Source organism: Toxorhynchites rutilus, chromosome 2, assembly GCF_029784135.1.
Source record: "Toxorhynchites rutilus septentrionalis strain SRP chromosome 2, ASM2978413v1, whole genome shotgun sequence".
Taxonomy (NCBI): Eukaryota; Metazoa; Arthropoda; class Insecta; order Diptera; family Culicidae; genus Toxorhynchites; species Toxorhynchites rutilus.
This window is the reverse complement of record NC_073745.1, coordinates 213,869,081-213,894,682: the sequence shown is the minus strand read 5'-3', so window position 1 is coordinate 213,894,682 and position 25,602 is coordinate 213,869,081. Positions and strand designations below refer to the sequence as shown.

General features: G+C 37.1%; 1 protein-coding gene across 1 annotated transcript; it reads left to right on the top strand.

The window, feature by feature from the left end:
- The first annotated feature begins 9,305 nt into the window (after positions 1–9,305).
- On the top strand, positions 9,306–21,202 carry LOC129768895 (mucin-2). Its single transcript, XM_055770835.1, has 2 exons — positions 9,306–9,624; positions 19,968–21,202. The coding sequence occupies exons 1-2, from the start codon at positions 9,622–9,624 to the stop codon at positions 21,042–21,044; spliced, it is 1,080 nt and encodes a 359-aa protein (XP_055626810.1). The 5' UTR covers positions 9,306–9,621; the 3' UTR covers positions 21,045–21,202.
- The last annotated feature ends 4,400 nt before the right edge of the window (positions 21,203–25,602 follow it).

Sequence of the window (25,602 nt, the reverse complement as noted above, 5' to 3'; positions counted from 1 at the left end):
AGTCGGTAGCCTATATATTATTTTCAAGCATCTATTCTGGAATAATTGAAGCTTCTTAACCCTCCTGTACTCGCGTGCAAAATCATAACACGTATACTCGCGCACGGTGTCACAGACCGAAAATTGAACTTCTCTGAAATGTTGCCATTGTGTATTTTTCAGGCTTTATTGGCATTTATTTGAATAAGAAGGTATGATTGAATGAAAAAACTCCAGAAAATACGTTTTCTTCGTCTTTATTATGTTTTAATAGTCATCTAATTCAGCCTCCTCAAAATAGAGTAACTTTTGATACTCCAACACAAATAACGAAATTCGAGTTTTTCGCTGTTATTAATTAAAAGTAAGCAACTGAATCCAATTCATGGAAGTATAAAGAGCTATAAAATAACATAAAAACGTATTAATCGATTTTTGTTTTATTGGAGTAAGAACAAGAACCTAGCATAACTGCATGCTCGAAACAAACATATTTTTTACATTTCATGCAGATTTTGCGTGTTTTTGTGGTCTTTTATCGAAGAGAAGAGTGTATAACGACCTTCTAGTTAATTACCAGATGATAAAGGTTCTGGAACATAAAGTTTGCATATTTCTAATTTTCTGTGTCTCTGTTTTCTTAGTAAACTAAGAATTAATGCATTTTTTCAGATGGGACATAAAAATATGATATAAAAAATGATATAAAAGAATTTCTAGGAACTTCCTTTTTTTCTTGTTTTCTGGTCGATATTGTCCATTATAAAAAAAATATCCCCGAAACTGTAGCTGTTGAAAATTAACATACCCATTAGTTTATAGTTTACTGTTTACAATTCTTCCACAAGTGAAATTCTCTCACAAGTGTGTAATGTATGACCATTATATTTAGCGAATAACTATGCGAAAGTCAAACATTAATATTATGTTTTTGAACGTGTGAATCTAACGACGAATATATCGACGAATAGTTAATATATGGATCCGTTCAATCCAGTTAAAAAAGGGACTGAAATCAAATAAGAATAGTCCGGTAATGATCTTATGCATTATATTCAATAAATATTCCTCGTCACTAACATTAATTTATACATTTCATTCAACAACATTCTAAAACATGAAAAAAGGCACTTGTCCAAAAAAGTTACTCCTATACTCGCGTCGGTGTGTCAGACCGAGAGTGTTAAAAAAGTGACACACGTCCCCTTTGTACCAACACATGCGATACGCTAAACGATGACGAACGACGAATAACGAAGCTAGAGAGAATCGCAAAGTCGTAGTGTTGATATTTTCTGAGAAATGAACGAATTATTGATTTCTCGGTCTGACAGACCAATGCGCGAGTATAGGAGTGTTAAGTGTTGTTTTGCATGCATGACCCCAAACTATTATACCATACTGAAGTTGAGAGCGAATGCATGCAAAATAAAAATTGATTAGAGCTCTCTGTGGTTCAAAAGTGAATATTTATTGATGTAGGAATACTTTTCAGAGTGTAAAATTACTCAAGAGAAAAAATTTTAATACACAGTCAATATAAAAAGATTTTATATATACTTTGTTCGTCTGATTCAAAGTAGAATCAACTTTAATGAAGAGATTATGGTAAATATGTTTATAACCGTACTAAATATAATAAAAATTAGGAAAAATTGAAGAAGTCTTCCACCGCTGATATGCTTTCATCATTTGTTGAGTAAAGATTCATTCCAAAGCATGGATGATGAATTCAGTGAAAATTTGAATATTGATTTCTCTGCAATTCTCTGCAATCTGTAGTGATGCTGTAGGTTTTTCGAAAAAAAAAATAAACGATCAAAAAGTGTATATTTTTTACTTATGCATTTCCGCTTATGCGAGGATTTATACCATGCTTATAAATTTTTTTACATATCCGGTCTTCGCCCGAAGGAAGATATACTCCGTTTCTGATGATAATTGGAATGGATTCTGTATTATGAGTTACTACCAAGGAACATGTTTCTCAAATGGCAGGCTCGCAGCAGTTTTCGATGCGGAAGCAAACATGTTCTGGAAGGATAGAATATTTAAGCTGTGTGAAAGATGGTGAAAGATTGTGAAACAGAACTATGGATATAAAATTAAATCATAATGCTTTGATTGAAAATGATTTTTTTGTTTTTCCAAAAATCGGCATTTACTTTTCGGACAACCCAATATGAGCGATCCTGATTTATCCTGATTTTTATTTTCACTTCCCCTGATTTTTTAAAATCAAAGTTGGCAACCCTGATTGTGACTATTGTGTCCACTGGAAATGTTTCTGTGGATTCAGTGAGCTTCGCTCACGGAAGATTGCACTGGAAAACTACAGACAAACCTGTTTTTGTGCGGGGGATAGGGACCGTCGGGAAAAGTCGCATAAAAAAATCGTGCAAAACTTCACCAGCAGCTTTAAAAAATCGTTTTCGGTACACATTTTGAAAAAAAAACTTTGCGATGGGACACTTTGTCTGTTTTGTGCTTTTAGTTGCATGTCGAAACGTGTTGCTGTTAGAAATCATGTCATGCAATAACTTAGAAAAACTTAGAGCATTTGATGAGAGGAGGGGAATGATTTCAGAAGTGGATAATTGTGACGCAAATATGCTTTTTCGCACTGAAATGCATAAAAACCATCGAAAAAAACTAAATGGACGATAACTTCGTCAAATATGCTTCTTTTCATACACCGCACAAAAAAATCGCACAAAAACGGGGTTTACTGTAATTGGTTTACACCAGTGAAGAATTAGAGCAGAGCCAAAAGAGAAACCATCGTTTTGGACTCAACGCACCAGCTAAATCAGTGACTTCGCTTCCAGTGGGAAATGTAGAAGAAAGGAAAATAAATTACCGCAAAATTGATTTTCAAATTTTGCGACATCATTCGCCAATGGCTGATTGCGAACGTTCCTTTGAAACGGTGCCCAATTTCACCTCCTTGGAGTACGCCTCTCCTCCGGAGGGCGAAGCGTGTACGCAATCAATGGCAGCGACGTATGCGAACTCATCGATCCAACTTTACAAAAGTCAATTTCAAACATGCAAGCGATGACTACAGGCATCTAAATGCTGCACTCTACAAATCACATGTATTAAGGGTGCAGTTTGGTCTACGTCGTGATCCAAAATCCTTCTGGAGCTTTGTCAATAGCAAACGCAAAAACCCAATAGTTTCGTCCAATTTAGTGTATGAAGACAAGGAATCCAGTGATGAAGCCGAAGCGTGCAACTTCTTCGCGAGACATTTTGCTTCCGTCTTTCAACCCGAGCCATCTAGCGATTCCGATGCTGAACTGGCTGCGTCTAACATCGTTGCGGATGCAGTAGATTTGGATACGTTTGAAATATTACCTGCAATGATCATCCACGCCTCCAAGAAATTGAAGAATTCATTTTCTCCTGGACCGGATGGTATCCCTGCATCTGTCTTCTGTCGCTGCATAATTGCAGTTGCAGAGCCGCTTGCCTTCATTTTCAGACACTCGTTTGAAAGAGGAGTGTTTCCCATGTGCTGGAAAGAATCATATATGTTACCTGTACACAAAAGTGGGGATCGACGTAATGTGAAGAACTATCGTGGAATAACCAGCCTCCCCGCTGCATCGAAAATTTTTGAGATTATCGTCAGTGATCAAATTCTACATGCTACTAAGTCCCACATTTCGTCCGATCAGCACGGTTTCATTCCCGGTAGATCCGTAAGTACCAATCTGTTGGATTTCACCAGTACTTGTTTCGAAGCTTTAGAACAAAAGGCACAGGTAGACGTGATCTACACAGACCTAAAGGCAGCCTTTGATAAGATCGACCACAAAGTGCTACTGTGTAAACTATCACGGATGGGCGCATCGAACAGATTGGTGTCGTGGTTGTCGTCGTACCTTACTGATAGGAAGCTTCGTGTCAAGCATGGCTCTAGCGTATCATCATCGTTTGTGAGCGTATCTGGTGTCCCACAAGGAAGCAATTTGGGACCTTTATTGTTCGTGTTATATTTCAATGACGCTGCATCTTCGTTAGGCTTCAAGAACAAACTTATGTATGCTGATGATTTGAAGATCTATGTCGTGGTACGTTGCATCGGGGATTGTCTACGTCTTCAAAGGCTACTCGATGAGTTTGTTCACTGGTGCCGCAAGAACAAACTTGTTATTAGCATCGGTAAATGCCATGTAATGACCTTTCATCGATCCAAGGACCCAATCATTTTTGACTATCACATCGTTGAAAATGTTCTTGAGAGAGTAGATGAAGTGGTAGATCTTGGCGTAGTGCTGGATCCTAAACTTTCCTTCCATTCTCATTATACCTGGACCATATCTAGGGCAAACCGACAACTTGGTTTTCTATTCAAGATTGCCAAAGATTTCAAGGACCCGCATTGCCTAAAAGCATTGTATTGCTCTCTTGTTCGCCCGATCCTGGAGAATGCATCTGCTGTTTGGGCTCCTAATGATGTCACGTGGAACCTAAGGATTGAACGAGTGCAAAAGAGGTTTGTACGGCTTGCGCTCAGAAATTTACCGTGGCGTGACCCATTGAACCTACCAGCATATGCTGACAGGTGTCGCTTGCTTGGACTTGAAACACTTGATCGGAGACGAAAGATTCAACAAGCGACGTTTGTAGTTAAACTACTCAATGGCGATGTCGACTGCTCGTATCTCCTATCGCTTTTGGACTTTCGAGCCTCGGGTAGGATGCTGAGATACCGATCCCTAATGCAGCCGGGATTTCATCGTACTTTGTATGGATACAACCAACCTGTTTGTGCAATGATCCGCATGTTTTCGTCCGTTGAATCAGTGTTTGAATTTGGAATGTCCACGTCACAATTTGTTAATAGTATTAGAAGACTGCATGTATTTTAAAACGTGATAGATTATTCATTAAGACTATTTCTGTCAGATGAATCAATAATAATAAAGAATAAAGAATAAAGAACTTATTGTCTCCAAATGGACACAACTAATCACCATGGTTGTACTATAAAACTTAACAATTACTACTTATCCTGAGTCCCGTTTGTTTATTTTACTTAGGCTAAATTTACAACTTAAATTAAAACAATAAAACTAAACAACTAAAATCACACTTAAAATTACAAATTACAAATTACAAATTACAAATTACAAATTACAAATTACAAATTACAAATTACAAATTACAAATTACAAATTACAAATTACAAATTACAAATTACAAATTACAAATTACAAATTACAAATTACAAATTACAAATTACAAATTACAAATTACAAATTACAAATTACAAATTACAAATTACAAATTACAAATTACAAATTACAAATTACAAATTACAAATTACAAATTACAAATTACAAATTACAAATTACAAATTACAAATTACAAATTACAAATTACAAATTACAAATTACAAATTACAAATTACAAATTACAAATTACAAATTACAAATTACAAATTACAAATTACAAATTACAAATTACAAATTACAAATTACAAATTACAAATTACAAATTACAAATTACAAATTACAAATTACAAATTACAAATTACAAATTACAAATTACAAATTACAAATTACAAATTACAAATTACAAATTACAAATTACAAATTACAAATTACAAATTACAAATTACAAATTACAAATTACAAATTACAAATTACAAATTACAAATTACAAATTACAAATTACAAATTACAAATTACAAATTACAAATTACAAATTACAAATTACAAATTACAAATTACAAATTACAAATTACAAATTACAAATTACAAATTACAAATTACAAATTACAAATTACAAATTACAAATTACAAATTACAAATTACAAATTACAAATTACAAATTACAAATTACAAATTACAAATTACAAATTACAAATTACAAATTACAAATTACAAATTACAAATTACAAATTACAAATTACAAATTACAAATTACAAATTACAAATTACAAATTACAAATTACAAATTACAAATTACAAATTACAAATTACAAATTACAAATTACAAATTACAAATTACAAATTACAAATTACAAATTACAAATTACAAATTACAAATTACAAATTACAAATTATAAAGCTGTAACTCATGCGATAAATTGTTGTTAAGTGTCTTGGTAGAACTTTCCGTACGATCGCTGAAATGCTATAGAGCAATTCCAAATTAAATCGACAAATGACAAAACATGAGGATTTTTGATTCGAATGAAAGTATGTGTTCCGTTTGGGTTGGAGGAAATATGGGTTTTCCACAGCATTTGGGAATTTTTTGACTCAAGTGTAACGTTTGAAAAGGGCGTATCGATTTTAGTAAGAGAAATTTTTATGATTTATATCTCAAAAACTATGAGTCCTTACCGAAATAGTGTCTTAGAAAAAGTTATAGAATATTGATGTCCAAACGTGAAAAAATACACCGAGAAAAAAATAGTACTTTTGACGTAGAACTGCGTCTTTCATTAAGGGTGCCAAATCAGAAAACAGGTCACGTTTTAATGAAATAAAGTTAAACTTAATAACTATTTTTGCCGCGAACAGATTTTGACGATTTACATACCAAGCGAATCGGAAATTCACTAAGATATGCTATACATTACAATCCCATAGTCGGTATATGGTTTAAATTTATGAAAATTGGAAGCATTTCCATTTCCTCATACATTTGTTCTGTCCATTTAATAACGAGCAACTTATCGACGAGCAACGAAGGGGAAATCATAAGATGTAACGTCTCCGTGAACAAAGGAAAAGAAGAAGAACAAAGGGGAATATTTGTCTAGAGTAAAAACAGTGGATCTCGCTGAGGCAAACTTTCATGCTTTGGGAGGAAACCGACTGAACATAATCGTTGCTGGGCGAGCTGGACGGCGAGGGCTCGAATTCCTTTCTCAAGGCAATGCGGTGGAGGAGTAATATTATGGATAAAGTAAAGTTTTCCAAGGGCCTCTTCGAAGATTAGAGACGAATGAACTGAAGATGTTTGGAGTCTCAAGCAAGGAAGGAAGGCAAACTTTCAGTATCTTTCGATGTCTCTGGCATTACAATCATTGCATCAAACTGACGCCATTGCATTAAGGTTCTGAGCTACACAATTGTGTAAGGAATCATCAAGCTAGGCTATCATCAGCTCACCAAGAAAATAAATGTTCTGGAATTTTGTCAGTGATTTGGTTTCGCATGACGGTAGGAAAACTCTCTCCACAAAGGATGACAGCTAAGCCAATCTAGACTGGCAATATTAACAGAAAAGGCTTCTGTTGAGAAGAGCGCAAAACGGAGATAAGTGTGTGTATATTTAGTTGCTTCAAGCCATCGATATATGGATATTTGTATGCATACGTGCGTGCTTCATAACCCGTACGTAAAAATGATGCATCTTCGCTACGCTGAAACCCCAATTATATCTGCTTCCATGTGCATTGGCCCTGTAACGATGCAACAATCGCCTAATTTTTTATGCTATGATTTACGATTGTTTGGTGTTGCAAATTATGCAGTCGTAATGATAAATATAAACATGGGGGGGATGGGTGAGATAGCGGAAGGAAATATTTACCCTAGGGTATTGGTAATGAATCTCTGCTGAGGCAATTATTCAGCCTTTTTTCCAGCTGACGCTATGGTGAAGCAGGTGTTGAGGTTGTGCACCAACAAATTATTTAGGGAATACCAAATTATTCATTAAATTATATTAAGTTATTAATTTATTTGGGCTCGCGTGCCAGTCGCAAAACTGCTTTCAACTAGGATTGCATTTGCGCTAATCTTGATTATAATGAAGCAGTGCTACTCTTTTCTAGGTTGTTGAGATTAACAGATAGAGATTATTTCGTTTATTTAGACCACAAGAATGCAACCAAACTGGTAAATGGTTATTTTAAAATTTTCGTAGTATTATAAAATAATATAAAATAGAATTGAATTGAACTACAGCGTAGTTCTACGTCAACAATGTGGTCGTGTCTTGGACACAACCTTCTATATTTTTTTAATTTACAAAACAAAACTTTAATTTGCAATATTTAAAAATATATTTTTTCATGTAGAAAATTCAAAAAATGGGTACAAAACGGTAAAACTATTTTTGATGAACTTTGTGGAACATCGAATTTTTATGAACTTTGGAAACTTCCAATTTTTGTATGTTAACAATCATTTTTAGCCACAAATTATGAATCCTGATGTGATTTAAAATAAAAAAAAGCTCTTTATCAATCTCCTTCTAAATGCAGCCATTCCTTTAGACGGGCTTCACGGATTTTCTTTTCAAGTTATTCAGACATTATTTTCAATGTTCACCCCCACTAGAACGTCTTTGGAATATTTTCATCTATCACACATATACATTAGTTTTATGCTGGCAGCTTACTGCTAGGAGTATTTTATGTTGAAAGTCGGAAATTCGAGATAAAAGTTGAATGGGTTTTTTAGACAAATAAAAAATGTAGGTCTTAGAGGGGTTAACAAATATTTATAATTCATACAAATTTGTGATTTTGGGTAGCTTCCATCATGTGTACCAAGTTTCAACAAAATCGAAGAGAGAAAAGTGCTTTAGTGCAATTTCTCTAGATTATACCAACAACCCTATTCTAAATAATCGGGGTTGCTATCATTACTAATTTCGACTGATATCAAAATAGAATTGCGAGACTTCCAGCCAGCGACTGTTCTGTGCATCCTAGTTTCAACCGCAACCTTTTTTAGCTTAGTATAAAATAACCCTTTATTTCGCGCGGCGAACGACGTGAGATGGCTCAAGTCCCAGTGTTTCCGCAGGCGAATGGCATGGCTATAGTTTTTCACTTAAGTGAGATTTGAAGTCGTGTCCTCATTTGATATCGACTCGGATATCGAACAGGAGCTGAAAAGTAAGGTGGCTTCCACAATTAAGCGAGAAACTTTGCTATCTAACGTCATTCGCCGAGCGGAATAATGGGGATTATTAGCGACGATTTGCAAAATAATCAACTTCTCGTAATTAATATCCGGAATATGTTGAAATTCGCTCGAAATCAATAATTAATGAACTATGAGAGAGCATGTGGACAGTTCTATGCTATATCACGCGTTCAATTTGTCTCCAAACAAAAGGCTCATATCAACCATTTCGATCAGTCTTACCGTTCTGCTAATTAACCTCCGCCGTGCGGCACTCCACGGTGAATTTATTAATCTAAGCGCTGAATCAACAATGGAGATGACCACCGGAGCCTCTGCTTCCTCCGCTACTGCTGCTGCTACCGCCGTCGCAGGAGAAGCTTCTTGACCGATTTTATATAAATAAGACCACTGTCATAACTCAAGTTCAGTATCCGAGCGACTTTTGGGCAGAACCGGTGTGAGCTTTAGTAGGGGGCCATTCGTGTGGTTAAGCAGCATACGCATCATCGCAGCATCACATAAATCAGCATCCCAACCACGGATGCAAATTGGCTGGCTGCTGAGTGGAGGAAGGTGATCTCTTCGTATCGGGTTCGAATCGAACTCACTGCTCGCCGCTGCGCGAATTGACGAACTGAAAGTGATAAGTGACGATTGCGCAACATTTTTTTTTTGTTGGCCTTGGCTGGACCCACAGAGTGAACCTTGAAAGTGAAATTGAAGACCGCGGCGGAAGCGCTAAAAGTGTAACGCGATGGTGAGTGATGCGAGGAAATGCCCAGGAAACAGGTGTTCCCCCTTTTCGGTGGATGTGTAACTGAGAGGAATATCATAAAAATGTTTTATCGAGTGCTTTTTTCATCGTAAAGTGATCCTAAACGCTCTAGTAAAACATTGAATTTTAGGATTTTTCATTTCTGATATGAATGCAAGTATATTGCATATGAATATAGAGAAGAAACTCAGTGTGAATCAATTTTGTTTTCTAGTTCTATAGTCTGTTCCGCTCATATCTGTAACAGAGTGATAATTTAGTTTCAAGACTGATATTAAAAACGAATTTTCGAACAAGCTTTTTACAGTTTTTTTTAATGTTATCATTCAATGTAGTTACCTACAGCTTCAATACATTTTTTTCATTGATTTAATAGCGATTCGAATGCGTGCTCTAACTTATTTTGAGAAACGGTGTTCAACTGTTTGGTTGGAGCCGTTCAAATAGTCCTAATGTCGTCAAAAGTATCCTTTTAATTTTTCCTTAATATTTGAGAAAAGAAATCTGATGGATACGACGGATAAATCAGGATACTGACGGGACTTATAAACAAGAATTGACGCACGATCAGTGACTTAGTATACAAGTGTCTAAATTGTTGTATTCTAGTTGGTATTTCCCAGATTCTGTCCATCAAATACATCAAAACAAATCGTTTGGCCCGATGGAACAAACTCATTACAGATAATATTTTGATATAATTTGAGTCCCGGAACATAATTTATACACTGTGCTATTCGTATAAAAAACTATAAGAATAGTTTGACGTAAGTTTATTTAACTGGTGCAATTTAGCGGCGAATGAAAATATATTTTGAAAGCATATCTAATAGAAATAGAAAAAAAAAACTCGTAAAAATCAGACCAAGGATCATGATTGGAGTCTTTTAGTACCAATGTCTTTGACTTGGCAGAATATTCAAGCATGTTCTCGATACGCCCAAAACCGTGTTTAATGATCATGTTCATTCTTGAAAGATGCAATACTGTCTAAATTGATCCATTTCCTGATTTTTTCCCAAAACGACTTCGAATTTTCAGGATGACAGAATATTTAATTACTATCAGTCAAAACAGAACTACCTTGACCGCTTCACTTTTCCGCTGTTCACTTTTCAATTGAAATAATAAAAAGTTCCTCTAGCTAAGTATAAGCAGTTTTGTTGATTCGAAGTGTCAAGAAAATCTCAGGGTTATGCTTCAAAGATCCAATGATAAATGAATATGAGGCGAACACTTCCATAACCAGAACCTCTTCTAGAGGTGAAATATAATAATTACATAGGAACGTGTAGCTAAGCTCTGAATATATCTCCCCGGACAGTTACATTTCAATCAGCACGGATATTCCGTAGGAAGTTTTCTGCTGATTGATTCCCACACTGATGAGCATGTGCACGGACTAATGCGATTAGAGAAATACAGATGACCCTAATATATCAAACCAGCAAGCAGTTCTCCATCGATCCGGTTTAGATAAACCAGTTCGCACAGTTTTGAACGGCTAACAAATAGCATCTGTGATTCTGATAATCGTAGTATTCTGACATATTTTTCATCGCTTGGAAACTTTTAAAACATATATTCTTTCCGTGCTTCGAAATTTTTCAAAATTTTCATCGCGTTTTCGACTGACGACGACAGATCGATAAACGCAATGATCCTACAATTCTAATGATTTTCTTGTACAACCAGGTATTCAAATTTATTCAGTGTTTCAAAGTATGTATATACTGTATGTATACTACTCACGAGTGCACTTGACATTGAAGAACTCTTCCGCATTTCGATGAGATGCACATTACCAAAGCACTATCCAACGAATTGAGCTCGTTTCACATTGCCATTTTTGTAATGGTCCTCAAAACCAAAACAGTCGTAAGTATGTGGAGTTATAAAAAAAACACATGATCCGCCTTCGATCACATTCAAGCGAATATTATTGATTAATCGTACTTCCTGTATATTCCTGCTGCGCACACTAATTACAAAAAAAAATCAGAAATAAAATTAGCCTTGAGAACAAATAGTTTTAGCTATCCTGATTAGAATATTTCACCCATCAATTCTAACAAGCATCGAAGAAACAGATTCTCTTGAAATATCCAAATGCATATATCGATCTTCAATAAAGTAGACACTTGAAGAAGCCCTGAGGACATAGGTAACCGATGGTTGGAAAAGTGTTAAATAGTAATCAATTTACACTTGCAAAGGAACAAGCGCTAGCCATGTTCGTTACGTGTCACCTAATACGTGCGAAATCATAATGCAAGATATGATGCAAGCATGCACATGTCGTCTTCAGTACTTACACGAAGACAACACCTCGGCTTAGAAACATCATTAGTGGGCCATAAATAAAGATAGTGGAAATTATTATGGTAGCTACTAGCATCAGCTAATAATTGAGAGATAGCAAAGATAATAGTCACTGATCGAAAATTTTTCGAAAATAATTTTAGTGTTTTTTTTTTCAACCGAAGTATCGCCATCAACCATAGAACTACATTAAACTAAACACTGCAGCGGCCTTGAACCGACCGTAAGTTTGTTCTATTTTGTTAACTATTGAAAACCGACTTATGTTTTTTTTTTATCAAAATCGTTGTAGAAAATTTGAATAAACATGCTTTTCACAAAGCAATAAAGGGGCCTTGCATTGAACTTTCCAAATATTCAATCGATTTTCTGTGCGATCATTATTTCATGAAATATTCACGATGAAATACGGAAGGGATGGTTCTCATGGGATGTTCTGGGAATCAGGTGAAAGCTTATCAATAAGATAGATTTGATTTGTTATGAACACAGTTAAGAGTATATTTTGAAATTTGATTATTTTCAATTAAAATTTTGTTTTGTTTTGTACATTGCATGCACATTTTAGATTAAAAATTTATGCACATTTATATTTAAAACTAGAGGCTTGTAGCCTCAAAATTTTGTATATTTCACTCGATGCATCAAGGGGACTAATACATATAGATGAGTGAATTGTACTTGGTTTTGAATAATTTCATTTTAAAAACATTACTCGTTTGATATTAAAAAAAATGACAAATTATACTTTAAATTGTTATAAAAAATATTCGGAAATGGCCGATTTGATCAAGAGCAACATTTTTTTGAGTAAGAGAAACTTTGATCGATTCCTTATCAAAACCTATCCGTCGTAACGAAATGGTGTCTTAGAAATAATTGTAGAGAATCGATGTTTGAACGTAGGATAATTATACACTGAGAAAATAATATTTTTCTTTCATGAAAAATACGGGTCTAATACTCTGCGATAAAGAACAAAACTACCACTACCACTCCCAGTAGAGAACCGAGTTGAGAGTCTGGCCATAGTTGAGCAGATCATAGTGGATGATTCCCTGCCAATCCAACCAAACACACAGCAAAACCTTCCTGGCTGTCAATCCAGGCTTGGCGATGGTTCGGGCCGGCTCACCGCGCTTCGCAGGCGTTGATTCGGTCTAAAAGATTTTTTTTGCGTCAACTCGTGTGGCACCCATACATCCAGCTTTTCTTGGAATCCAATCTTCTGCAAATGGTTCCAAACGGTTTTATGGTCCATACCCAGTTCCTGGCCAATCGAGCGAGTGCTCACTTGCTGTTCTACTTGGATGATTTCAACGATTTTATCGGTTTCCACGACGATTGGCCTACCAGTACGGGGTGTATCTTCGACAGCCACTACACCAGAACGAAATCGATCAAACCAACGCTGTGCTGTGCGAATCGTTACAGTATCGGGTCAATAAACTACACGAATTTTTCCGGCCGCCTTCGTTGCAATTTTACCTCACAGGTAGTAAAAACGTAAAATATGACGAATTTCTTGCTTAGTGGATTCCATCTTTGACGCGCTATAACTTGAGACTGAATAGGACAATCACAACACTGTCAAAACGACACTTGTAGCACAGATTGTCGTCTTTCAATAGCCGTATAGTATGACCCGATGCGATAAGTACAACACAAGATATGTTTAAGTGTTGCCATATATTGACAATATACGACATTTCTTTTTCCCCAACCCAATATATTAGATCCGTATTTTTTAATATTTTTTTTTTTCATTTGGGTGCCCATTTCCATTCTAGGGTGGTCCGAAAAATCCTTTTTTTACCTTTTTCTCAAAAATGTTTTTTATTTCTGAAAATTCATAGCTTTTGAAGTACTCTACCGATTCAGATGATCAACTTATCAAATTAAAGACAGTTAGTAATTTTTGGGAAAATATTTCGCTTGCCAATAATTTGAATGTTGTTTTCGTAATTTTTTATTTTTTTTTTAGGCTTTGGACAAGAGGGCGCTATATTTTTTCATATTTTTTCTTGAAAGCTAAGGATTTTTTTCATAACATATCCATATCATATCCAACAGATGAGATTTTTTTCGTTTTTGATTTACGAATTTTCAAAGTTAACCAATGGTTAAAAAAACCACCAATTTTTCCCTCCTTTTCCAAAAAAGACTCCTTTGCAAAAAGTCATAACTTTTGAACTACTAGACCGATTCAGATGATCGATATATGAAGATTAAATTTGCGAAGAAATGGATTTTTTATTTGGCAGACTTATCTCACTTCTTAACTAGGCGAACCTAGCCAGAATTTTCACCTGCCCCCGGGCTTCTGAATGCCAAAGGGGGACTAGGCTCTGCGGAATGCACGTATCTGCATGCCCGTGCTGTTTTAGTCCTGACCGAGGAATCGTCGGACAATCGCGCAGGTGCTAAGGATGACCGACTTTTGGATGCCGGCCAATTCCTTCTCCATGTTCAACACCTTTAGCGCTTCCAGAAGTGTCTTCGGGACACTTCCAGTTCCAGAGAGAACGACTGGAACAATTCTTGGGACCTCCCTTAGCCCCCACAGTTCCTTGAGCTCCACGGCCAATGGTCGGTACTTGCAGATTTTGCGACCGTGGGTCTCCTCCAGATTCTGGTTCAGTGGAATAGCGACATCGATGATGGTGACTTTGCGGTCGCTCTTGTCGTAAACCATTATATCTGGGCGGTTGTGGTGGATCGAGAGGTCGGTCAGAACAGTGCGATCCCAGTACAGCTTGAAACGGTAATTTTCCAGGACAGGTGCAGGCATGTACCGGTAGTTTGGTACGTTGTCTTCCAGTAGAGCACATTGGAGCGCCAGTTGTCGATGAACAATACGGGCCACGTTGTTGTGGCGCTCGGTGTAGGCTGCGTTGGCCAAAACGGGACAGCCTCCCATGATGTGCTCTATGTTCTCACCTAGTTGATGACACATCCGGCAAATGTCATCAACGTCTTGATGCCAGACGTACCGCCTGCAGTTTCTCGTCGGCATTATCCTGTCCTGGATGGCTATCATGTCAGCTTCTACTACTGAAGAGAGTTCACCACGCGTTAGCCACAGATTAGATGCGGCCTTGTCGACGTGTGGCCGGTCCAGTTGATGGGGGTGGGCACCATGCACTGCCTTCTGCTTCCAAGCTGCAATCTTCTCCTCCTTTAGTTATTATTTTTTTTTTTATTAATTAGTTTATTTTTACAGGCTCAGTTACATAAGTTTTAAGGAGCCGAAATCTTAACTATATTTTATAACTATATATAAACAATTTCGTAATTCTATGGTTAGTAATGTAGAAAACCGATTACTCGGGGTTGAGTCGAGTCGAGACATTTTTTCTTCAGGACAAGGATGGGACATAAGGTGATTATAAAACATTTGATAATCAAACTCAATTCTTAACACGTTGAGTCCAGCGTCGGTCCCTAGGGACCGACGTTGAGCTTTTTGGTAGAAAACCGCTGACAGACTGGGACTGACAGTAACAAAATAATAAAATAAAAATATATACGGTTTGTTTGCGAATGTTTTACAAAATTTGACTACATTGTTGTTTTTTCTATTTTCTATTCATACAATAAGTATCTTTGGGAGCTAGGACCGACACTGATATTGTGCAAACGCTGTTGATGCGAACATGAATAATTCGGGGCTCAACGTATTAAATCTATTCGTATATCTATAGTGTATTTACATTTCAACTTATTCTACTGTTTATAGCAAGGGGACCAATTACTCGCAAAGGAAGAATAGGAGGGTATATAGATATAGAGACAATCACATACGAAGATCGATAGCTTTAAGGAAAACATATATTTGGGTAGTTATTATTGATTAGGTAAGTTTTTCATAGTTTTCTCGGTTAAAGATCTAGGGCGAGAGTCTTTGTAGTCACATTGGTTGCGCGTTCGCTTTATAAGCGATCGACTATGAGTTCAAAACTCAGGGCCCTCGATTGACCATCTTTGTGTTATTACAGAATAACTACGTCCACGTAAAAAATAGTATCGATGGAGAGGTTTTTTACATAACATATCCAACAATCAAAGATGTATTTTTTTGCGCTTTTGAGTTACGTTTTTTTGTTCAAATTTAACTTGTTTTCAGTCTTCGTTCAATATTCCTATGCAATTAAACTAGATCTATGCAACTAGAATTCAATTTCTTCACAAGTGTAATATTCATTTCAATTTTTATTAAACGGTTTTATTTAACTTCACCTGTTTGTATGCACTTTGTCTGTAGCGCTGTCCCACATTAATAGAAATTTGACCCCCTTCCTGTTGACCAATTGATCTGAAATTTGGAACCCAGCTTTATCTCCGCAGTCATTATAAAACTGCGTATTCCATGATATTGAAAATCCAAGATGGCGGCTGCTACAAAATGTCGGATTACATATTTTCTGAAAACCTCATCAATATTGGTATCAAATAAGAGGGCTTGACTAGTAGAATACAGTTATTTGTGAGAAATACAAAATGACGACCTCTACAAAATGGCGAATTATATATTTTCTCAGTACCCCATCATTATGGGTATCGAATAAAAGGGTTTAATTAGTAGATCACATTTATTTATAGAAAATGCAAATCCAAAATGGCTGCCACCATAAAACGGCGCTATATATAGATATATATGTATAATGTACTAAAAACTAGAAAATAAAATAAGTAAAAAAAACTTTTTAAGTTAAACGGGTTCTTTGTGATTTAACATAATAGTAATAGAGATAATGTACTAAAAGCTAGAAAATAATTAGGCACGTAGCAGTTAGTAATTATCATACCCCTTCCTTCTTAAATCAAGGACATTAATGAGACTAAAATAAAATCGTGGGGCACGTTGAATTTCTATTATCCACATTTAATGGTTTCATTATATGTCCCGCGATTTTATTTTAGTCTTCTCAATGTCCTTGATTAATGAAGGAAGGGGTATGATAACTACCAACTGCTACTTGCCTAATTATTTTCTAGCTTTTAGTACATTATCTCTATTATTATTATGTTTTATCACAAAGAAACCGTTTAACATAAAATGTTTTTTTTACTTATTTCATTTATGTCCATTATCTGAATCGGTTCAAAAGTTATGAGTTTGTGGAAAAATTGTTTTTTGCGAACCCTCGGTTAACTTTGAAATTCATATCTCAAAAACGAAAAAAAATAGCACCTCTGATATCGAGACATGTTATGTATAAAAATCTAAGCTTTCAAACAAAAATATAAAAAATATACCTCCAGCCCAGAGCCATGAAGACAATAAAAAACGACTACATCAATCATTACGAAAATAAAACCCATTTCTTTAGCTAGCCTTTTTTTAAATAATTGGTTTCAATTTGATATGTCGCTTATTTAAATCGGTTCAGTGGTTCAAAAATTATGAATTTTTAGAAAAGTCATTTTTGGGAAAAAGATAAAAAAAAAAGATTTTTCGAACCACTTTAAAATGGAAATGGGCACCCTAATGAAAATACAAAAAAAACGGGTCCAATATGTTGCGATAAAGAACAATACTTCTACTTTTGGCTTCAGCCCTTGCTTTATAGTTTACTAGCAAACCCGGCAATTTTCGGCCCGCCCAAAAATGTTTTTTGGTTATCACATTCACGTTTTCTTACTGAGCGCACATTCATGAACTCAATCGCGGAACTGTTCATTGATTGATCTTCTAATCTATCCTTTAAAATTACCTTTTACTATAAAATTCCTAGAACTTTTACCAAAACTCGTCATTATAATATCAGATTATTTTCAGACACAATTCTCGTTCAAGATTTTCCAACCACTTGCAAATAACATGTTTTCTGTTACGTGGCATGAATGTTTAATACAGAAAATATGATAGAATAAAGACAGCCCTAAATCGGACAATTCCTTTCACGAATTTTGTTCTCATTAACACATTCGGCGATGCATTTTTATTTATATAGGTAGAAGAAGATATAGGAGTGCGTTTTATCGCATTAAAATCCATTTCGACTTTCAAACAAAGATCAATTTCGTTAGCGCTAAAATCAAATGGACTAATAACGCCTCTTTAGAGGGGGTACCTCCATATGCAGGATTTGATTTATTTGTTTGATTAGTTCTCGAATTATGCAGAAATTTGTGTTTCATTTATATGGCCTCCCTTAGAAAGGGAGAATAAGCGTCAAACCACCATAGAATCGTTTATCGATCCCTAAAACCTCTAAATGTCTTGATTAGTTTTCGAGTTATTCGAGAAACCAAACCTCCCCCCTCCCCCCAATAGAAAGGGGGAGAGGATTAAACCACCATATAAACATTTATTGCCCCTTAAAACCTCCATATGCCAGATTTGTTTCCATTTGCTTGATTAGTTCTCAAGTTATGCAAAAATTTGCGTTTCATTTGTATGGCAGCACCCCCTTAGAGAGGTGGTAGGAGTATTGAACCACCACAGAAACGTTTCTTGCCTCCTAAAACATCCATATGCCAAATCCTCCGTTTCTGGCTCCGTTTGCTTGATTAGTTATTGAGTTATGCAGAAATTTGTGTTTCATTTGTACGACAGCCATCCTTCGCATTAATTGCACTCTAAAACCTCCACTTGCCAAATTTGGTTTCATTTGATTGATTAATTCTCGAGTAATGTAGAATTTTATGTTTCATTTGTATGGCAGACCCCCTTTACAGAGGGGGAGGGGTCTGAAACTATCATAAGAAAAGGTGCCCCTTCATACTAATTTTCATGTCGATCAGTTGAGTCATTTCCGAGCCCATGAGTATCAGAACGACAGACAGACAGACATAAATTCATTTTTATACAGGGTCTTTCAGATTAAACACAAACGCAAAAAAAAATCGAATAGCTCCTTATAAAAATTTGTTTTCGCTCCGCCGATGGTAACACTGCATTTCTCACTTCGGAACGATAGAATTCGGCTACTCGTTCAGTCTGATCGGATGGTTTTTAGTGTCAAGATGTACAATTTACAAGAACGTGTATTTTTAGCAAAATCGTTTTACTCGAGCAACCGAATCCTTAATGAAACATTGTCCTCTTATGGTAAGAATTCCAACATTTCTCTTTGTCGATTACTTTCTCTGGGGGTACGTTAAGGACCGTTGCTATGTTGATTAGCCACAAAATTTGGAAAAACTTAAAGAAGAAATAACTCGGATTTTCAACAGCATCGAAGTCGTAATGTTAGAGTTGTGCATGAAGAATTTTGTTCACCGTTTAAAACGCGTTATCGAAAAAGGGGTGGTCACATCGAAAATGTACTAAAATAAGCTTTATTTTTGTTTATCTTAAATAAAAATCGGTTCACTTTTGTAGAAGTTATTAAAATTTGTTACATAAGCGTTTAATCGGAAAGACCCTGTATATATATAGATTTTGCTGAATTGTATACCTTTACTGTCTACAAGTTGTGCGACGACGTTGTACAACCGAGAATCAATCACCTTCGTAATATCGATTTCTAATATTAAATACCTATTGGCTTCTAACGGCATACGAGGCTTCCAATTGTAACTGTCAAACACATGAAAATTGTAACTGTCAAACAAATGTGACCCCTAATAAATTGTCCTTGATTTTAGAAAAATTCCGGAGGCTCAGTCCGGGGAAACGCGTATCGCGTTTGAATGAAAATGCCAAAACGAGATGATCAAGTTCATCAACTGAACTAAGCCAAAAAAAACACTCTTGCTTATTCATCAAAACTAGTTCCGTAGCATCCACAAAATTAGCATATTGATAGCAGTAGTAGCAAAAAGGTGTGAACAGTGGGTTTTGAAAGATGCTTTTTCGGAAATCTTACACAATCTGCTTCTCTCATAGCATGTGTCCGCAGTCTCAATCAATTGAAATGACCTACAATTTGGCGTGCGTAAATAGTAATGGCTCTTAAAAGAGCTAACAATATTGGGAACGTTGTTTACTGTCTCTTATAGTTCGAGTTCGATTTAGGCTAATATTGACTTTATCATTTCGCATTTGCTTACAGAAATTTGCGGTGCTGATTACTGTGGCATTGGCTGCCATCGCTCGAGCGCAACAATTCGATGGCTATCATTACCCAAAACCAAGCTGTCCGTATAATGATGCCCAAACTGTGTACCTGACGCATACCACTACGCAATATCAAGTACACACGGAAACCAGACAGAACGATTATCCGCAGATTGAACAAACGGTTACCAAATACTCATCAGTATATATCACATCGACAGTGGCGCAACCTGTACCAGTTTATCAAACGGTTACAGACACCAGAACTGTTCCTGGACCCGTTGCACCTCCTCAAACTTACTACAACACTATTACTCTGCCACCGATTGTTTCGACGTCTTACTCAACGGTGGTCCGACCATCTCCCGTCTATACAACGATTCGTGACATCAGTACAGTAACTCTTCCCCCACAAGTACTTCCACCCCAGACAATCTACAATACGGTCTCGTTACCTCCGGTAACCAGAGTCTCAACCATTGTTCAAACTGTTCCCGTTGTGCAAACTCTTCGCGATGTTGTTACTATAACCGCACCACCCGTAACCCTGCCACCTCAGGTTGTCTATTCAACGGTTCAACTGCCACCTCAGTACATCACCACTACCTCCACCTACATAACCACGAGACCAGTTGAAAAAACTGTACATGATACAGTTACCATCCCACCTGTGACTTTACCGGCCAATACCATCTACACAACCGTCTCGCAGCCCCCAATAACCGTAGTTTCTACAGCCGTAGTCGCCACCCCAACTCCTGTGTACAGAACAATCACAGTCACCAACACCCAGACCTTACCGGGACAGTATCAAACGATTTATTCCACTGTGACTGTTCCAGGCCATGCCCAAACGATCAACAACGTCATCACATCCACCGTCCGTGACGTTCAATACATCACTCAAACGGTGACAAACAACATCCCTGGAATTCAACATGACGCCCAGACCATCTACTCCACTGTGACACTGCCTGGCGTCACAAAGACTATCTGTGGTCCTCCAAACACTTATCTCCCGGCAGCCGATAGTAACAGCTTCGGAGGTTTCGGTTTTCAGCGACGGTACTGAAGAAGTTAGAATTCTGTAAATATTTTAATTCTATTTCCGACTAAAATATAAAAAAAAAGCTGCCATTTATAGTAGACATAGCTCGTCACGACCCATTGTAAATAATGTTTTTTTCGATTTTTTGTTCAAAAAGTTCAAGAAAATGTGAATAAACGAAACAGAAACCAAAAAACGACTAATAAACTGTGCAGAACAAAAAAGAAATCTTCCCGTCCTTCGAAAACCCTCGCGTCATGGTACATTTCATATATGTGAACTTCAAATTGTCACTCCGAACTCTAACAATGCGGTCCATTTCGCATCTCCTCCTGCGTGGGAACACATGAAAACAATCGCGGTGGAGAGTTAAATGGGTACCTTTGAAAAGAGATTAATTGTAATTCGGACAACGAGGAAAACAATCAATTTCAGAATTTTTCTCACGATGAGATATGATTAGGGAAAAGGCAAAAAGCAAATTTTAATGTGTGCCCGCCCATGAAAAAGTCCCCAAAAACAACTCGTATACAACGAAATATGGCAATGGTTAGACGAAATTCGCGTTCAAGTGAAGTAAACCATCTATTAAAAATGATACTGACTAACTCCGTCACCGTGATGAATTAATAGTCTCCAGTTATTTCAACGAGACCAAAATAATCCATCCCAATAATCAATATGCCTGACGTATGAAAAAAGACGATCGATTGCCAACGATGCCAGATGACCTGACGACGAGTATTTCTTAATTCAACTTTTTGTGACCTTTGTCACCAATGTCCTTAGATTCGAAATTGAAAACCATTGACGAACTTCGTTGAACTCATTTCCTTTATTATCGTGTGCAGAAACGAATAGTACAGGCTTATTGACTCCCCAATCTGAAACAATTTTAACGAGCTAATTGACGATTATTCAGCAGGGTACTTATTTCAGCCCTATAGCAAGCTCGTTATGTCTGCTCCTAACTAGCGCACTTGTTCGACACACTCGTACTCCTCTTGATTGAGCGGGGCGATGATCGCACAAACTGGACTCTGTACATACTTTGACATCTCTGAGCTCTAATTCGAGACTTGAAGGGGGCAATTCATCCTCCGAAACACCAGACCGCAGAACCGGGGTTCCAGTGAAGCGTTTCACATTTCGCAAACGAGACCATTTTTCGTAGCATTTATCGTTCACCTTCTCTTTCCAACCTCAATACATAAAATCGTTGATTTAATCAAAACATAAAAAATCTAAAAAATAAAAAAAAACAGAAGGCACATGAAGTTAATAAGAATTATAGATCTGACGCTAATCCAAAAAAATATTTGAGAATTTGCATCCGGCTCAACTCTAGTATTGAATGCGCCAATACAACTCAAAAACAGAGTCCGACATAAAATCTAACCCAAAGAGTTTCTTCAATCAAATAAAAAACAAAATTTAAAAGCAATAGTTTTCCATCACGAATCCGTGGAGAATGACCAAGAAAATATTTGCAACCTCTTTACAACATTCTTTGAAGAAGTTAATGTTAAAACATCTGATGAGAACCGAGATCGTGATTCCTTGCATTCCTTCCAGAATTTGCCAGTGAAATTTTTGACTCATTAAATAAGCTTGACGTCTCGAAAGAGCCGGGCCCTGACGGAATTCCACCAGTAAAGGGTGTGTCACATCAAATTGCATCACGGACAAAACGCTGTAGAAATTCGCCCAGTAGACCGATTCTTTTGAAAATTTTAGACAGTAAAATAAAAACTATTAAACAACTTTTGGCATTTTCTTTTTATTCATACTTAGAGCCCAAGCCCGTATGCTCGCACCTTCCTCTTCCCCGTCCATAAGGTTCTGTACAACGTCAGGTTGTAATTTTTTTTTAACAGAAATCCATTTTCTCTTGAAGTCCGCCTCCGATTTGACAACTTTTGGGTTCTTCCGGAGGGACTGCTTCATAATCGCCCAATATTTCTCTATTGGGCGAAGCTCCGGCGCATTGGGCGGGTTAATTTCCTTTGGCACGAAGGTGACCCCGGTGGCTTCGTACTACTCCAACACGTCCTTTAAATAGTGGCACGAAGCGAGATCCGGCCAGAAGATGGTCGGGTCCTCGTGCTGCTTCAATAGTGGTAGTAAGCGCTTCTGTAGACACTCCTTAAGGTAAACCTGCCCGTTTACCGTGCCGGTCATCACGAAGGGGGCGCTCCGCTTTCCGCAAGAGCAGATCGCTTGCCACACCATGTACTTTTTGGCAAATTTGGATAGTTTCTGCTTGCGAATCTCCTCCGGAACGCTGAATTTGTCCTCTGCGGAGAAGAACAACAGGCCCGGCAGCTGACGAAAGTCCGCTTTGACGTAGGTTTCGTCGTCCATTACCAGGCAATGCGGCTTCGTCAGCATTTCGGTGTACAGCTTCCGGGCTCGCGTCTTCCCCACCATGTTTTGCCTTTCGTCGCGGTAAGGAGCCTTCTGAACCTTGTATGTACGCAGGCCCTCCCGCTACTTGGTCCGCTGGACGAATGAACTTGACAAATTCAGCTTATTGGCGACATCCCGGACCAAACTTCTCGGATCACGTCTAAACTGCTTAACTACGCGCTTGTGATCTTTTTCACTGACGGAGCATCCATTTTTGCCGTTCTTCACCTTCCGGTCGATGGTTAGGTTCTCGAAGTATCGTTTTAGTACTCTGCTGACCGTGGATTGGACGATTCCCAGCATCTTACCGATGTCCCGATGTGACAACTCCGGATTCTCGAAATGAGTGCACAGGATTAATTCACAACGCTCTTTTTCGTTCGACGACATTTTTCCAAATTTACGAAAAATTGACAGTGAAGCATGGCCAACGTGATCTATACAATCTTATCTGATTATAAGCGAAAGCTGAAGATATAATTCCTAAAAATTAAATTTCTACAGCGTTTTTTCCGTGATGCAATTTGATGTGACACACCCTTTATTTATAAAAAAAAAATGGGCATCTGAATAAACTCCTCCACTGTTATAGCTTTTCAACGAGTCATTGGATTTGGAAAGGTTCCCAATACTAACAGTTCGGTTGAAAAGTTCATAAAGTTCATAAAGTTCATAAACGTCTAGATGGCGCCTCTTGCAAAAATCTACTTGACTGTCGCAAAGCACCATCTTTCAATGGATACGTGTCAAAATTTGACAGCAATCGGTCGATTGGTTCGTGAGTTACAGCATTGAGAGTGAAGCAACTTTTGTTATTGTGAAAAAAAATGGAGAAATCACAAATCAATGAAAACAACGGCAACATTGCATAATTTGGGCTTCGAATTGCTTCCGCAACCACCGTATTTTTCAGATATGAAATAAAGTTGACGTTAATAATTAATTTTGCCGCGAACGGATTTTGGCGATTTACATACCAAACGAATCGGAAATTTCCTAAGATTTGTTCGTTATGATATATATTACAAAGTGCACCCGTGGCCGAGTGGTTAGCGTCTCACATGATCACGCCGGGTGTTCGGGTTCGAATCCCGTTCTGGCCGGGGGATTTTTCTTCAAAGAAATTTCCTTCGACTTGCACTGTGGTCACGCGTATTCTAGATCTTGCCCCTCGGAATACCTTCAAGGCGTGTTATTTGGCATAAGAAATCTAAACTAAGTATTATTAAATGACGCTAGTTAATGCATACGTTGAGACGGCAAAAGTTCCACAGGTAACGTTAACGCCATTCAAGAAGATATATATTACAACCCCCGGTGTGTAAACGACGAAAACTAGAAGCATTTCCATTTTCCCAAACATTTGTTCTGCTCATTTGTGAACTTCCCTACCCGTGTCGTCAATAACGAGCAACTTATTGGCGAGCAACGAAGGAGAATGATTCAATGTCTCCGTGAAAAAACAAAAGAAGAAGATTACGAACGAAGGGGAATTTTTGCCTAGAGCATAAATATTGGATCTTGCTGAGGCCAACTTTCAGTATTGTTCTAGATACGAAGCAATGAATGCCGCTTGTTCTTCCTTGTTTTGCGTCATCACATGTCTTCGTTTCCGATTGAGCTGTCTCGGGCATTGTAATCATTACATCAAACCGACGCCATTCCATCAAACTAGGCTATCATCTGCTCACCAAGAAATAATTTTTCGGGAATTTTGTGTGTGATTTGGTTCCGCATGACAGTAGCAAAACTTTCTCCACTAAGGATAACAGCTGCGCTTATTTCGAGCATAAGAAAGTAATGCAACTTTTTTTCGAAGCAGTAAATTTAATAGAAACGTTTGTTTTGGGAATAGTGCAAAATGAAAATTTCGTAGCATTCTAAAATAATACCCGAAGTTATAAGCAAGCAACTTGAATAAAATAACAGCGTAGTTCTACGTCAACAATGCAATCGTGTCTTGGACACAATCTCCTATAATTTTTTTTTGTATAATATTTCGTTTTACTAAAATTTATGTGGAATACCTTAAGGCAATATTCTAGTCTAGGAATTAAAAAAAAATCAAAAAATTGAAATCCCAGTTTCAATTACTATAATAATTTAGTCGCGTGAACATCAGGACTTCGTCATACCCAACTGAGGAGGGTTTTAAACAAGCAGAACTATCTGT